The 15,839-nt window shown below is 41.5% G+C and overlaps 1 protein-coding gene across 1 annotated transcript in view; it reads right to left on the bottom strand.

Moving 5' to 3' along the window:
* Window positions 1–1,295: 1,295 nt before the first annotated feature.
* The window catches only part of ACOT9 (acyl-CoA thioesterase 9), a 29,150-nt gene continuing 14,606 nt past the window's right edge, over window positions 1,296–15,839 (bottom strand). The window contains exons 8-15 of the mRNA XM_061137454.1: window positions 10,949–11,022; window positions 4,407–4,474; window positions 3,841–3,952; window positions 3,598–3,688; window positions 3,337–3,422; window positions 2,337–2,424; window positions 2,039–2,189; window positions 1,296–1,599 (exon numbers count right to left, since the gene is read on the bottom strand). Coding sequence (XP_060993437.1) covers window positions 1,511–1,599; window positions 2,039–2,189; window positions 2,337–2,424; window positions 3,337–3,422; window positions 3,598–3,688; window positions 3,841–3,952; window positions 4,407–4,474; window positions 10,949–11,022 — 759 coding nt within the window. The 3' untranslated portion in view covers window positions 1,296–1,510. The remainder of the gene's footprint in view (window positions 1,600–2,038; window positions 2,190–2,336; window positions 2,425–3,336; window positions 3,423–3,597; window positions 3,689–3,840; window positions 3,953–4,406; window positions 4,475–10,948; window positions 11,023–15,839) is intronic.

Here is a 15,839-nt window from a genome sequence, read left to right as displayed (position 1 = left end):
TCTCTCAACTGAACTCTGCTTATTAACACATTCAGACAACTCCGCAGGGCTGTCCCTTCTTCCCGCCAGGCAGCTCAGGGACCCCACCAGGTTATAGGCAGACCTGCAAAATGCAGTACTGAAGGGCCAGGTGAAACTCAGAATGGTAGTACAGATAATACAGCTCAGGGGGCCATGGGCAGGGGAAGGAAGATAGATGCAAGCTTACAATGGGCACACACTGGGGGCCATGAGTCCAACTGCCCACCTCCAGAGCAGCTGTTTGTTCCCACGACTATTTATGCTAGAAGTACTCATTCATGTAACTGTAGTTTCAATAAACATTACATTCATAGAATTTTTTTTTAAGTACTACAGCCGATTCAGAGGTAGATAGCCAAGTTTGTGACAGCCACTCTAGAACCCACACTGTTTCTTTCGTGGGAACATCTTTTCAGAAGTGACTTTTTACCCCTCTGTGCAGCCTGGTTTTTCTCTCTTCTGTACTTGATCAACTTCACATCAAAGAAGAAACTGGATCTTGGCTGCATATTCATGGGAATATGTCCCTTTGGGTTCCCAGGTGGCTCTGTGATACTGGGCATAGCGTCCCTTGCTACAATCCCAGAAAGCAGTACCAAGCCCCACACTACCTGGTTATGAATCCCAGCAGCACCATCGACCAGATGAAGGAGCCTGATCAGGTTATGAACCTCTCTGGGCCTCAGATTCCTGAGTGCCCGAACCCAGTGAGTGAGTTACACAGCCTACCTCATAGTGTCGGTGATCTAGCACAGGGCAAGTGCTCCATAAGCATAAGCAGCTGTTATTACCATTACTGTTCCTCTTTTTTCATCAGATATAAGATTCCCAGCCCCTAGCAGAGTGTACTGAAGCGCTGTCAGGTGAGTGGAAGAAGGAACATTTGGTCCTGCATCTCCTGACCTAGACCATCTGTGAACTCCTCCTCTTGGTATGGTTTCCGATCTAAAGTGTCCCACAGGTTCTTACAAATGCTGTGTCTTTTGTTGAATCCTTTCACTTCAACTTTACATCTGTCCTCTGCTAACAACAAAAGCTGGGAACTAGAAAGAGGTAAAATTACAAAGGAATCACATAGGGTAGACAGGATTTAAACAACAAAGGGGAACTGCAGTATAGGTCAGGTTTAACAAATGCCCTCCAAATGCCTGGGCAGGAAACCATGTAGATTTGACAGTTGCAATATGTGTAAAAAAAGAATGTGTCCAGCCACATAAAAAGGCATTCTGCCCTCATTTCCTAAGCAGACAGGAGGCAACATGGTAGCTTCACAATTTAAATTCTTAAAAGTATTTATTATTCAATAATTCTTTCTCCCTCTGCCCCACCCAGCCATTTCTCGTTCCTCTTTTCTGACCATCGTAAAAGCTGAATACATCCTTCATCTCCATGGAAGATGAGAATAAACACTAAAATCGATACACTCGCTCAGGCCTTCATCCAGCACTGTGTCACTGCGGGGTGCTGGCCTTCAACAAGCGCAGTCTTCCTAGGGCTCGACCACGTAGTCCCTTTTCAAGGTCACTGGTGCACTCATAGATTTGAAATGCCGCTGCCCATCTAAATACAACATGGACTCTGGAACACAAGAGAGTGAGAGAGCCCTGGAGAAACCTAAGAAAATTATTGTACAAACACAAGACCACCTGGGAACCCTGGGACAGCAATGGGAATGCAAAGTTGACATGAGGCGTGCAATGCTGGGCCAGAGAACGGGCCACATACCCCAGGGAGTGGGCCTCAACTCCAGCCCTTTGGCAGGACCAGTCCTAACCACCAGCGGCTGCTTGCACTGGCACCAGCCCTTCAGACAATGGCCAGGCAGGCAGAACAGCAAAGACCACCTAAGGGCCATGAGGCACCCTGACTTTCAGGGCTGCAGAATCTCAAAGGCACAATCCCTTAAAGACATGCACTCGGGCAGATGGGCATCAGAGTACTTCTTAAAACAATCTAAAAGGAGAAAAATATCTTTGAAAGTTCCCCTTGTTAGGGACAAGCAGTCATTATCACTTACCTCCATATGTTCTAGGGAAAACCAAGGGCACTTCCTTTTCCGACATGAACGTGAAATGAAAGACATTGGTGGTCATGTGCTCTTTATCCTGAAGAGAGGCCACCTCACTGTGAACTCTGACTTGAATGTAATTCCCCTGAGTAAAGCAGACCTAAGTGATTAGGGACATGATAGTTAGTTGCATCAGGAAGAGGGAAGAAAGCAGTCATAAGACAAATGGTGGCTTTAGAATATAAAAGCCTCTCTTTTAGGCCCAAATAATAAAAGATTATATTTCCCTGTCTCATCACACACCTACCTGCGCGGAAAGAAACAGCAACGATCCCACCTCGACAGGTTTCTGAAACATGATATCATCCACGGCAACTATAAATGGTCGGGAACCACTATCAGGGAAAGATAATACTTGGGGTCAACTGCAAAATTCAGATGATCTCTAGTTTTTCCCTAATAATCCTCCAAAGCAAACTTTAAAAGATCAAAGAATAAACCTAGAGGAGAAGGAAATAATCACACCAGTAAGGAATGGTAAGAGATGACACTATGACCAGATCAGTGCCAAAATTATCTTTTCCCTGCTTCATGTCATCACCCCTTTTTCTCAGCAGGTCTTTAATGTACTAACTGACAGCATCAGAGCAAGAACCTTCTAAAATGAAGATCAGGGGGAAGGAGAGGGTGGGACGAATTGGAAGAGTAGCACTGACATATATACACTACCACATGTAAAATAACAGCTAGTAAGAAACTGCTTATGACACAAGGATCTCAGCTAGGTGCTCTGCGATGACCTAGAGGGGGAGAAGGGGAGTGGAGTGGGAGGCTTAAGAGGGAGGGGATATATGTATATTTATAGCTAATTCATGTCATTGTACAGCAGAAACCAATGCAATATTGTAAAGCAATTACATTCCAATAAAAAAATTTAAATAAAAAACAAACCCATCTGGAACCAGTGTAGCATTTATTTAAAAACACCATATACTACCAAACACATTCAGACTGGTCCAAAACGTTTCCCTGAGTGTGGTAGTATAAACGACTTCTCAGGAGTTAAAGTGAAAGTGAATGTGAAGTCGCTTAGTCGTGTCCAACTCTTTGCGACCCCGTGGACTGTAGCCCACCAGGCTCCTCCGTCCATGGGATTCTCCAGGCAAGAATACTGGAGTGGGTTGCCATTTCCTTCTCCAGGGTATCTTCCCAACCCAGGGATCAAACCCAGGTCTCCCTCATTGCAGGCAGACGCTTTAACGTGTGAGCCACCAGAGAAGCGCAAGACTACCTTAAATCTAACTCACCCAAAGTTACAAGCAGTAGCCCATCCAAGTTCATATGCTTTCCTCATAAGGAAACCACCAAAGATTCGATTGAAAATGTTCCGCTCCTATAGGACATAAGATAAATATTAATAAATACAAGCTTGTGACTATACAAATCTACAGAATAAGGAATTAACAATGCCATAGAACAGAGGACAGTTGAAAAGCAGGTCAAATCTTAGATGAGTGTCATGAGTCCTAGTTATCCTGTTTAGAAGATTCTTCACCAAGTTCCAATACCTGAGGGTGGCAAATATCCAAGCTCTTGAGTTTTGAATTCTCCATCCACACTGCATTAGGAGGCAAAACTCGACTTCGAAAACTTATAGTCCTGTACAAATGGAGATTGAGGAAACCCTGTCAATGCCATGGCTCTGCTGCAGAAAAGTAAAATATTTACAAACACCACCCAATATGTTCGAGCAAGTGTGGCTCTGGAGAAGGCCTACTTTCCCAACCCAGAATCTCACCATCCTAACTTACTTTGGATCCAGCGTGCTAAGAAACATCTCATGTATGGTTGTCCTCTCCTCGGCAGTGGGGGCCATTTTCAGTAATGACGTGGAGCTGAAGGCGACCCTTCTCCCCTTGTTCACTGCAACAGGGGAGCTATGATCAGAAGGGCCACATTACAGCACAAGCCTCCTGTCCAGGGCTGCCTAGAACCCTATAAACACAGGATTTCCAGATGTGGAAAGGCCGACTGGAAATTATACATTTATCCCAGAGAAGGCTGCTGAGGCTACATAAAACTTCCAGTGATTTTTTGCTTTCAGATGGAAATCATATCAACTCAGTGTGAGATCACTTATAATCACCTTGACCTACAGCCCCAACCAGCAGTTATTTCATTAAGAGACAACTCGCATTTCATCAAAGGTGAGAAAACAAATTACTTAATATTGTATGATCAATAAAATTGTCCCAAGAATGGACTCTTTGGACACTTGACTGGTATGAGGAGTCCATACATACTCTTAAATAATTTCCTCTGCAACAGAGTTAATATGTTTTTAAAATTATATCTTATTATGAACAAATTAATATACATTCTCCCTGTCGAAAGAGCTCTTCTTCCTCTGGGCTTTCAACAGTGAGTGGATTTACAAAGGCTGGCCTAAAGAGAAAAAAGAAAAAAATTTTAAGACATGTCATTACCAAAAAAAAACTGAAGATTTTCATTTTACATAATGCTACTAACAGCTTCACATAAGAGCCCTGGAACAGTTAGGGGAGCGTTCTGGACAGACTTATCTGCACAGTAGACAGTTCACATTGTAAAAAAGGATATGGCCACTTGTCAAAATGTTTCACCTGACTCTAATTATGAGGAAATAGCCAAAAACAGGTTGCAAAAATTCTGTAAGACAACTGGCCTGGACTCTTCAAAAATGTTAATGTTTTTTCCAAGGCAATCAACATATTCAATTCAATCCCTATCAAATTACCATGACATTTTTCACAGAATCAGAACAAAAATATTTTAAACTTGTATGCAAACACAAAAGACTCTGACTAACTATAACAATTCTGAGAAAGAAAAACAGAGCTGGAAGAATCAGGCTCCTCAACTTCAGACCATACTACAAAGCTGCAGTAATCAAAACCATATGGTACAGGCATAAAAACAGACATATAGATCAATGGATCAGTATACAAAGCCCAGAAATAAACCCACACACTTATGGTTAATTAATCTACCACAAAGGAGGCAAGAATATATCATTCATGGAGAAAAGACAGTCTCTTCAATAAGTAGTACTGGGAAAACTGGACAGCTACATGTTAAAAAATGAAATTAGAACATTCTCTAATATCATACATAAAAATAAACTCAAAATGGATTGAAGACCTAAATGTAAGGCAAAGTACTAAAGAATTCCTAGAGGAAAATATAGGCAAGATATTCTTTGACAAAAATAGCAGCAATATCTTTTTGGATCTGTCTCCTAGAGTAGTGGAAATAAAAACAAACAAAAAAGAAACAAATGGGACCTAACCACCCTTATGGCAGAAAGTGAAGAAGAACTAAAGAGTCTCTTGATGAAAGTGAAGGAGGAGAGTGAAAACGTTGGCTTAAAGCTCAACATTCAGAAAACTAAGATCATGGCATCTGGTCCCATCACTTCATGGCAAATAGATGGGAAAAGAGTGGAAACAGTGGCTGACTTTATTTTTGGGGGCTCCAAAATCACTGCAGATGGTGATTGCAGCCATGAAATTAAAAGACGCTTACTCCTTGGGAAGTTAAGACCAACCTAGACAGCATATTAAAAAGCAGAGACATTACTTTGTCAACAAAGGTCCATCTAGTCAAGGCTATGGTTTTTCCAGTAGCCATGTACAGATGTGAGAGTTGGACTATAAAGAAAGCTGAGCGCAAAAGAATTGATGCTTTTGAATGGTGGTGTTAGAGAAGACTCTTGAGAATCCCTTGGACTGCAAGGAGATCCAACCAGTCCATCTTAAAGGAAATCAGTCCTGGGTGTTCATTTGGAAGGACTGATGTTGAAGGTGAAACTCCAATACTTTGGCCAGCTGATGCGAAAAGCTGACTCATTTGAAAAGACCCTGATGTTGGGAAAGATTGAAGGCAGGAGGAGAAGGGGACGACAGAGGATGACACGGTTAGATGGCATCACCGACTCAATGGACATGAGTCTGGGTAAACTCCAGGAGTTGGTGATGGACAGGGAGGTCTGGCATGCTGTGGTTCATGGGGTCACAAAGAGTCGGACACGACTGAGTGACTGAACTGAACTAAATGGAATCAAATTTAAAAGCTTTCACACAGCAAAGGAAACCATAAACAAAATGAAAAGACAACCTACATACTGGGAGAAAATATTTGCAAATGATACAACTGACAAAGGATTAATCTCCAAAATATACAAACAGCTCATACAGCTCAATATCAAAACAAACAATCTAACAAAACACGGGCAGAAGATATAAATAAACATTTCTCCAAAGAAGACACACAGATGGCCAAAAGGCACAAGAAAAGATGCTCAACACTGCTAATTATTAAAGAAATGCAAATCAAAACTACAATGAGGTCATCACCTCACCCGGGTCAGAATGGGCATCGTCAAAAAGTATACAAATAGTAAATGCTGGAAAGGGTGTGGAGAAAAGGGAACCCTCCTACACTGTTGGCAGGAATGTAAATTGGTGCAACTACTATGGAAAACAGTATGGAGGTTCCTTAAAAAACTAAAAACAGAGCTACCATATGATCCAGTGATCCCACTCCTGGGCATATACCTAAAGAAAACCATAATTCAAAAAGATACATTCACCCCAATGTTCACTGCAGCACTATTTACAATAACCAAGACATGGAAGCAACCTAAGTATCCATCAACAGAGGAATGGATAAAGACAATGTGCAAAGAAATAGAGCAAAACAATAGGATGAAATATTATTTAGCCATAAAAAAGAATGAAATAATGCCATCTGAAGCAACATGGAGAGACCTAGAGATTATCATACTAAGTGAAATAAGCCAAAGACAAGTATATTATATCCCTTGTATGTGGAATCTAAGAAAATGACACAAATAAACTCATTTACAAAATAGAAATAGACTCACAAACAGAACACAAACTTATGGTTACCAAAGGGGAAAGGGGGGAGATAAATTAGGAGTTTTGGATTTACATACACACGTCACTATATGTAAAATAGATAAACAGCAAGGACTTAGTATACAATTCAAGAAATTATAGTCAATATTTTATAATTCTATGGGAAAAGAATCTGGAAAAGTGTATCTATAGAGAGAGATACATAACTGAATCGCTTTGCTGTATACCTGAAACTAACACAGTATTGTACATCAACTATACTTAAGTAAAAAATTTTTAAAAGTCCATGTCTTAAAAGACAGAAAGTGCCAGGGGGATTGTTTTAAGGGGAATTATTTAAAGAAACATGATAATAACATATAATGTATGCTTAGTCACTCAGTTGTGTCTGACTCTTTGTGACCCCATGGACTGTAGCCCACCAGGTCCCTCTGTCCATGGGGATTCTCCAGGCATGAATACCAGCTTGGGTTGCCATACCCTACTCCAGGGGCTCTTTCCAACCCAGGGATCAAACCCAGGTCTCCCACATTGCAGATAGATTCTTTACCATCTGAACCATCAGGGAAGCCCCAACAGCATATAATACATGGCCCTTAATCAGACCCTGACTCAAGAGAAAAGGTTATAAAGAATATTTTAGGGACAACTGGCATGGTTTGAATATGGATCAAATATTAGAAACAATAATTGTATAACTGTTAAATTTCCTGGATATAATAAAGTTGCTGACGTTATATAGGAGAATCGCCTTATTCTTAGGCGATACATGTTGAATTATTTATGGGTAAAGCAGTCTCAACTTTACTCTGAAACAATTACATGAGGAAAAGTGTGTATATTTGTATTTACTGAGAAAGGGCAAGAGTAAGGTAAAAGTGGTAAAATGTTAATTTGAGAATTTAGGTGAAGGGTATATGGGTGCTCATTACATTATTCTTTCTACATTCCTGTAGGTGTCAAGTTTTTCAAATTAAAACACAGAGAAAAAGGATAACCCTTCACTATGGTAGAATCCAAAAGTTGGATGAAACAAAAATGGAAACAAAAGTACTGAGATAGCAGCTTGGAAAATTAGAATGCATCAGCTGGGTGAGAAACTTTAAGTAATGCCTTCAGTGCTGGAAAAGAAGCCCCAGGTCAGCCACTAGGAGCAGCATGTCAGCTGGAAGTGGCTGGAGGAGACAGAGAAGACAGGTGGATACTTCACTCAGATAAGAGTCACCAAGGGATTTTTTTGCTCTTAACTTGGGTCTCCAAGTCAGTTTTCCAGGCAGCAAAAGAGATTTCTCACTGAAGACTCCTAACTCAAATTTCTGAAACAAATCAGACTTCTCATAGGCCTCCAGACTCCATCCTGTACAACAGCAATCCTATAACATTCCCTCCTACCCCACTCCCACACACATAATAGTTTTTCCCAGTTTGAATGCCTTGGGTGTAACTGGCATTAGGAACCAGGAATTCAATGTAAGAAAGAAAAGATAAGGCATAAAGCTTTAAAGTATGTATAGCTAAACTTGACTTGGAAATGACAGTATAAATTTATGAGGTTTTTTTGTTTTCTTTTTAACATACATTCAAGCTCTGTCCACTGAAAAAGCCAAGAAACAATGACAAACTAATAAAAACATACAGTTCTAGTGCCCAGATTTTGGTGTCTAACTACCAGTTTCCCATTAAAAGGAACCTGAGGACTCCTTGGAGAAATAGCTGATACCAGGCCTGGGGCAGGAAATGTATAGGATAAGTTCAAGGTTTCTCATTGTATCAGAGAGCAGAAAGTTATCAAAGACTGCTGCTGCTGCTGCTAAGTCACTTCAGTCATTTCCGACTCTGTGCGACCCCATCCCTGGGATTCTCCAGGCAAGAACACTGGAGTGGGTTGCCATTTCCTTCTCCAATGCATAAAAGTGAAAAGTGAAAGTGAAGTCACTCAGTCGTGTCCGACTCTTCGTGACCCCATGGACTGCAGCCTACCAGGCTCCTCCATCCATGGGATTTTCCAGGCAAGAGTACTGGAGTGGGGTGCCATTGCCTTCTCTGTATCAAAGACTAGGAAATGTAAAAATAGCTCATCACAGGAGGCAGCTTAAAGGAGTTCCCACTGACCAAAGATGTTCATTCCAAGGAACAGGAAGAACAATGGCTGCAATTTACTGAAACATATTTACTATATTAAAATCCATGAACTCACAGTGATACTTTCTTAAAAAGCAAAAAAGCAGAAAAACTGTCATCATTAGCTAGTAAATGTGTAAATAAAGGAAAGAATGAAACATTGATCCTGACTTTCCTTGACAAACCAAACTGCCCTAGCTGGTAAAGGAAAAGTCTTCTTTACAGATCTCTGGCTAACAAATACAGAAAGAATGTCAGAATTTGAGAATCATTTTATATCCTCTAATGAAAATGATTAAACTCCAAAGGAGATTAAAAGCACTGATGGAAGACTGATGGGAAACTAGCTATTTGTAAGATATTCATGGGAGACACCTTTTACTGTACTACACCTGCAGATCATTGTTGATCATAAAAGGATAAACTGAAGTGCATAATGGAAAGATCAGTCTGTTGCTACTTGAACCCACACACTAATCTTACCTTTACAATGAGTGGGAAAATCTGACAATACAGTACAGAGACAGCATCACCTAGGAAGTGCTCTCACCAAATACACTGAATTCAAATCTAACTAAGCTTTTAGATCTAACTTCAATTTACAGAAAATACAAGGGATAGTGAAACAAGTTAAAAAAAATACCATGAAGAAGCAATGAGACAAATCCAGAAAGTGAGACACTGTACAGAACAATGAATCTGGGCTTTCGCCCACTTCATGAGAAGGGGTAAAGGACAGGTGGGTGCACACAACCATTCCAGATTAACACAGGCTGAAGAGATTCCATAATTTTATGAATATACTAAAAGTCATTAAACTGTACACTTTTAATCAGTGAACTGTATGATATGTGAATTATATCTCAATAAAGCTGTGAACAAATGAAGCAGACTTAAGAGACATAAATATCAAATGCAGTAAGTGGACCTTGTTTGGATCCTGATTTATATAAATCATTAAAAAGGTAATTGGGGAAAAGTGAATATGAACTATTAGAATACATTAAGCACTTACTATTATTTGTTAGGTGTGCTAGTGGTAATGTAGTTATTTAAGAAAATATCCTCATTTTTAAAGCAATGCCTACACTAAGGTATTCAGAGGTGAAATGTCATTATATCTGGAATTGCTTTAAAATATGATAAAGAAAATAATATATGTATATATCTATGGTGAAACAGGTCACCAGCCCAGGTGGGATGCATGAGAGAAGTGCTCGGGCCTGGTGCACTGGGAAGACCCAGAGGAATCGGATGGAGAGGGAAGTGGGAGGGGGGATCGGGATGGGGAATACGTGTAAATCTATTGCTGATTCATGTCAATGTATGACAAAACCCACTGAAAAAATAAAAAAAAAAAAAGAAAATAATATACCTTTAAAAAAGAAGCAAATATGGCAAAATGTCAAAACTCTTAAGTCTAGGTGATGGTATCTAGAAATTTATTAAAGTCTTCTCTCCAGTTTTCACATATCTCCAGATATTTGAAAAATATATTTAAAGACTTCCCTGTAGCTCAGACGGTAAAGACACTTCCTGCAATGCAGGGGCCCCGTGTTCAATCCCTGGGTCCAGAAGATCCTCTGGAGAAGGGAATGGCAATCCACTCCAGTATTCTTGCCTGGAGAATCACATGGACAGAGTAGCCTAGCAGGCTACAGTCCATGGGGTTGCAAAGAGTCAGACAAAACTGAGTGAAATTTACTAGATCTAGAATAAATCTAGAAATTTTATTAATTAAATCTAATAAATCTGGAAATTTATTAAAGTTTTCTCTCCAGTTTTCAGATATCTCCAGATATTTGAAAAAATATATATTTTATATTTTTCAAAGGACAGGAAAAAAGAAGAAAGAAATAGGAAAAAAAACAGCAATTACCCTTTATTTTCAGAATCACGAGCCACCATTACAAATGTCGCATCCAAAACAGGAGAAAATTCATTGTCATGTAACTAGAGAATAAAGAAAAGAAAATGCAGATGTAACAAATGCGTTTAGTGGGAAGACCTAGTACAATCTTACCAGATACTGGAGCCTCCAAGAAAGGCTGAAATTAGCAAAAGAGGACGAGTGCATTCATTAATCGCCATCTGCTGAGATGCCAGAAACATGACTAGGCTCTGGCAGGTGGCAGGGAGTGGCAGCAAGATCACGGAATCTGTGGTCTAGCAGAGAATGGAGACACCTCCAAAACCCAGACAGTGCAGAGCGTGAGAAGGGCTGGGACGGGCACGAACTATGTGGGCCTTGGAGCTGCATGACCGGGACCCAGGGCAAGGGTCGCAGAGGGACCTTATCCATCACCATCACTTAGGTGTAACCATCTTGCAGAAGACTGGCTTTCTTCAGGCCTACCTGTCCTCCCAAAGGCACACACAGCCAGGCAGACCTCCCATCGCTCACCCAAACATTTAAATTTTCTGGAAACTTGAGTGTGCCAACTACTAGGATGTGCCTATTTCCTTAGCCCAGCACAGGGGCTTCCAAGAAGGGATAAGATGAGTGACAATTCTGTGGATTAAGTTAAATATGTACAATGCAGAGTCCATCGAGATTTTAAGGTATTTTTTTATCCCCTAGGAGTCTGTACTTCCAGGAAAGTTATATCCTCAAGTCCTATCGTAACCTTGGGTACAGTTGGTTCCATCCTCAACAAACCTCATCACTAGTCCTCATGACCAATATCCATTCAACCCCTTATGAGCCCTCCCCTGCAATTTTGGGAAGAGTCTCCCCCATCTCACTAAGTCCCTGTCCTGTTCAAACCAAAGGGTTCCTCCTTTCTCCCAGCATCTGTTCTAAGCCTGCTGGAAAGCCTCTGCCACAGAGCCCAGATTTCTCTCCAGTTGTTCATCAAACGTTCCCCTCGTGCCTGCACCTTTTTCTCTAGCCACAGCTAACAACTTGGAGGTCCTGGAATGTCCCATTTTGTCACCTGAGCACCTCCCCTCCACATCTTTGCCTGATGCCTTCCCCAGGGCGGCATTCCTCAAGATACTCCTCCCCATTCCCAGTTCCAGCCCTACTCCCCAGTCAGAGTTGATCATTCCCTCCCTTTTTTTGCCACGTAAGTGGAAACAAAGGCCTCTTCTGACAGTGGCTCTCAACATAAGCTAGGAAGATATCACCCCCTAGGGGCATCTGGAAATGTGCAGGGCTGGTGATGGTTGCCATATGAGCTGAGGGACATTACCAGCGCAGCGCAGGTAACACTTCACAATGCAGGGGAAGGTCCTGCAGAACAAAGAATTCTCCCACGTACAATGCTAATAGTGTCCCTGTTGAGAAATAGTGCACAGTACTTAATTTGTGCTTAGTCGCTCAGTCGTGTCCAATCTTTGTGACCCTTTGAACTATACCTCACCAGGCTCCTCTATCTGTGGGATTTCTCAGGCAAGAACACTGGAATGGATTTGCCGTTTCCTCCTCCAGGGGATCTTCCCGGCCCAGGGATCGAACCCACATCTCCCGTGTCTCCTGCATTGCAGGTGGATTCTTTACCACTGAGCTATCAGGGAAGCCCATTTAATTGAATATACCATAAAGATTTACTTATGTGTCTGTCTTCCTACTGCACCGAAAGCTTCTTGAGGACAAAGACCATTTTTATTCACATTTGTATCCCAGCAACTGGCACAAAGACTGGCAGACAGCAGATACCCGATCAGTGATTGTCAATGAATGAACTGAGGCAGCTAACTGTTGAGCACTACTAGTGTGAACTCCAAAAGACTGGAACTTTCTGTTTTGCTCACTGCTGTATACCAAGCACAGATGGCACACCCCATAAATCACTGCAAAGTCAATGTTAAATGCTGGCCATCAGGAAGTGGGCTAGATGACTCACTCCCAGATCTCCTTGGGGATGCGCACAGTCAAACAGAAAAAACATGTGCATACAGAGCTCTGTAGAGCAGATAGCAAGAGCCAGAAGAGAGGGACGTGGGGAAGGAACAGGTACTATGAGCTGAAAGGATCAGGGACAGATTGGAGCATGAAGTGACCTGGAAGCACAGGTAGAATGGGGATATGGGGAGCCACTGCCCAAGAAATTCCAGCAAAAGGAAAATGTACACCAGGATACTCATCCACTCACCTACTATGTAATGTTCCAGTTTATTATAATTAATGTGCACTAGTGCTAAGCATCGTGGATGCAAAACAAACAACTCTACTCTTAGGACGCTCAAGGTCTCCAGTGGTGTGCTCTAAGAAGGCGTGTGAACCAGCCACCAGGTAGGTTGGTGCTATTTATGGAGCATCTTACATCCTAACTGGTGTCTCAGATGGTAAAGAATCAGCCTGCAGGAGACCCACCAGGTTTGATCCCTGGGTCAGGAAGATCCCCTGGAGAAGGAAATGGCAGCCCACTCCAGTATTCTTGCCTGGAGAATTCCATGGACAGAGGAGCCTGGTGGGCTGCAGTCTGTGGGGGTCACAAAGAGTTGGACACAACTGAGCGACTAACACTTTAGATCCTAACTAGTCAAAGTAATTTAGACTTTGAACTACAGATAATGGCCATTGAAGGGTTCTGAGAAGGGAAGTGATATGACTGAAGATCAGCTGTGGAAGATCTATCTGGTAGATATGTGTAAAAATAAGACAGAAGAGACTAAAGGCAGGCAGAATAATTAAAAGACAGCTAAGATGCTCACACAAGAGGCAGTGAGGGCTTGAATGAAACTCAGAGGTCAGGGGGAAGGGGAAGCAAGGACTCTGGTGAGAAACAGTGGGTGATGAATCTGCAAGACTTGGCAAAAGGCTGCATGGGACAGGGAAAAATTAAAGCTTTCATAAAGGTTTGGAGCTGGGAGAAACAGGAGGGTGGGAAAGGGGAAAGCGAAGGAGAATCAGGATTGGAAAGGAAGCTGACACAGTCTGGAACACACTGGACTTGGGAGACAGCAAGAGTACACATGGGAGAGAGATCTATGGGAACCCCAAAAGGAAGGTCTGAAGGTCAAGCCTAGAAGAGATCTGGAACCATCTTCATGGCAATGATGATAAATTAACATAATTGGCAACATTTGATTAGTGGCTACTGTGGTTAACAAAACAGCATCTCAGAGAGGGCGAGAAATCGGCCCACAGTCACATGGCTAACAAACAGCAGAGTTAGGATTTTTTTTTTTTACCCACACCATGTGGCATGTGGGATCCTAGTCCCCCGAACAGGGATCGAATCCATGCCCCTTGCAGTTGAAGTGTGGAGTCTTAGCCACTGAACTGCCAGGGAATTTCCAGAGCTGGGATCTGAACCTACATTTTAGCCAAACCAAAGGCAGGGTATCTACTGCCAAGCTCTCTCTCTGGAATAAAAGATCACTTAAGCCATGAGTTATTCATCAAAATGGCCAATGAGAAATGCAAATTTAAAACAAAAGTGTATTTCTGACACTGATTTTTCACTGGCTTTCTTCCTAATAATTCCGTTATCTCTTTTTCAATCTATTTGTCCAAGATTTCTTAGAAAGCAGGTCTTATGCCAGGAATCCACTGTGAATCTACCATTAGGACTAAGAAAGGAAGTGAACAAATCATAGCACTATCCCCAACAACTTCATGTTTGGTTTTAAAAGCAGTATTATTATTATTATTTAAAAGCAGCAACAAGGGAGTTTAAAAAATTCAACTGTTTACATACAGTATCAAATTTAAAAAGTATCTATTTTGTTTATTTAACTTAAATGCAGAGTACATCATGTGAAATGCTGGGCTGGAAGAAGCACAAGCTGGAATCAAGATTGCTGGGAGAAATATCAATAACCTCAGATATGCACATGACACCACCCTTAAAGAACTAAAGAGCCTCTTGATGATAGTGAAAGAGCAGAGTGAAAAAGCTGGCTTAAAGCTCAACATTCAGAAAACTAAGATCATGGCATCTGGTCCCATCACTTCACGGCAAATAGATGGGGAAACAATGAAAACACTAACAGACTTTACTTTCTTGGGCTCCAAAATCACCGCAGATGGTGACTGCAGCCATGATATTCAAAGACTCTTGCTCCTTGGAAGAAAAGCTATGACCAATCTAGACAGCATATTAAAAAGTAGAGACATTACTTTGCCAACAAAGGTCCGTCTAGTCAAAGCTATGGTTTTACCTATAGTCATTTACGGATGTGAGAGTTGGACTACAGAGAAAGCTGAGCACTGAAGAATTGATGCTTTTGAACTGTGGTGTTGGAGAAGACTCTTGAGAGTCTCTTGGAATGCAAGGAGATCCAACCAGTCAATTCTAAAAGAAATCAGTCCTGAATATTCATTGGAAGGACTGATGCTGAAGCTGAAACTCCAATACTTTGGCCATCTGATGCAAAGAACTGAGACTAGAAAAAAACCCTGATGCTGGGAAAGATTGAAGGTGGGAGAAGGGGACGACAGAGGATGAGATGGCTGGATGGCATCACCGACTAGATGGACATGAGTTTGAGTAAGCTTTGGGAGTTGGTGATGGACAGGGAGGCCTGCAGTGCTGCAATCCATGGGGTCACAGTCGGACACAACTGAGCGACTGAACTGATTTTGACAAAATAATTTTAATTACTGCAGAGCAACCTTCAGACTTTTTCCAAAAGGTGAAATGCTTCATAATTTCATAACAGAGAAGAAAAATGTACATGAATGATAGATCCATCTAATACCCTGATATAACTAAGTTGTTCTTAGATAAGTTTTCACAATGAAATCTTGAACATATTCTGAATTATTTGATTTCTGTACTATTATCTTCGAGGTACTTTTTCTTGACAAATTCCTTCAT

The sequence above is a fragment of the Dama dama genome, chromosome X (genome assembly GCF_033118175.1).
Source record: "Dama dama isolate Ldn47 chromosome X, ASM3311817v1, whole genome shotgun sequence".
In the NCBI taxonomy this organism is placed as follows: domain Eukaryota; kingdom Metazoa; phylum Chordata; class Mammalia; order Artiodactyla; family Cervidae; genus Dama; species Dama dama.
Note: the sequence above shows the minus strand (reverse complement) of the source record. Positions and strands in the feature narration are given on the sequence as shown.